This window comes from Cyprinodon variegatus, unplaced genomic scaffold (genome assembly GCF_000732505.1).
Source record: "Cyprinodon variegatus isolate N-32 unplaced genomic scaffold, C_variegatus-1.0 Scaffold7700, whole genome shotgun sequence".
Lineage (NCBI taxonomy): Eukaryota > Metazoa > Chordata > Actinopteri > Cyprinodontiformes > Cyprinodontidae > Cyprinodon > Cyprinodon variegatus.
This window is the reverse complement of record NW_015158153.1, coordinates 1-1,182: the sequence shown is the minus strand read 5'-3', so window position 1 is coordinate 1,182 and position 1,182 is coordinate 1. Positions and strand designations below refer to the sequence as shown.

At 37.6% G+C, this 1,182-nt stretch overlaps 1 protein-coding gene across 1 annotated transcript; it reads right to left on the bottom strand.

Moving 5' to 3' along the window:
• Window positions 1-33: 33 nt before the first annotated feature.
• On the bottom strand, window positions 34-903 carry etfbkmt (electron transfer flavoprotein beta subunit lysine methyltransferase). Its single transcript, XM_015369737.1, has one exon. The coding sequence runs from the start codon at window positions 839-841 to the stop codon at window positions 512-514; it is 330 nt and encodes a 109-aa protein (XP_015225223.1). The 5' UTR covers window positions 842-903; the 3' UTR covers window positions 34-511.
• Between the last annotated feature and the right edge of the window lie 279 nt (window positions 904-1,182).

Genomic DNA, 1,182 nt, shown 5'->3' with positions numbered 1-1,182 from the left:
AAAAAAAAAAATAGAATTTCAAAATGTGATCAAATTCAAACCACAAGAAAAATTTAAAACACTTCAATTGGTAAATACTGCAGTTTTAAGACACCGTTAGTCACATTAAAGCGTTAATTCCATTGAATGTTCATGAATCAAAACCAGTTTAGGAACACCTGCAGATCAGATAATCACATCAAACGTCTAATTTGATTACCGGTATATGAATCAGCAGATGAATAACCAGTTCTGGCAAGTTTATATGCCTGTGAAAAGTAAGAAAAAAACTGCAGGGCTTGATTTGCCTTGTATAAAATAATCATGTATCAACATGAACCACAGATAGTGTTTCTGACATGTAATGTTTAGTGCTTGAATAAGGTTTCCCCAGTTTAAATATATTTTTTCTGCTACAGAATTTCTTATAAACGTCTTGATTCCTGATTCGCCCCTTACTAATTCTAGACCAGGAGACATATTCAGATGATGAAGAATTTATCAAATCAAGCATTCAGAAGGTTGAAGATTATCATAGTTTTCTATTATAACACCAAACATGGCTGGATATGAGGCCATAGTTCTGCTCCCTGACACTTTTAGGCAATTCAAACTGGGCCAGATGATGCAGGAGCTTCCGGATGCCATGTCCCTCAAAGTGGGCTCTCCCAGGATCCCCGATCAGAACTTTGGTGCCGCTGTCTTCGATACAGCGGTCCAGCCATCTGTGAAGGCTGTCGGCGAGGGCCTCATCGTAGAACATGTCACCCAGGAGGATCAAGTCGAAGCAGGAGGCATCTGAACCAATGATGTTGTCGGTTACACAGACAGGTGGGTCTACATTGTTCAGTTCACAATTCATCTTGGTGACGACGGCTGCAACTGTAACACAGACAGTAAGTTTAGATACGCTACAGCAGAATTTTCTGCCAGATGCCTAAAATGGCTGAACATTTACGTATTTTACAGCTTATAACTGTTTTTCAAATTAAACCAACAGATATTACACATATTTTCCCTCCTGGTGGAAAAAAATAAATAAAAATCATCTATACTTAATTGTGTAAAAATAATCATCTGTAAAATAAAGAATTATAAAATGAATCCAAAGAGGGATGTGGGAAATGTTATCTGTGTGCTCTGTTAGATGTAGGAAGGGTTGTTAACTTCAATAGTTTTCTGTTTTGGAAACTGTGTGGGGCA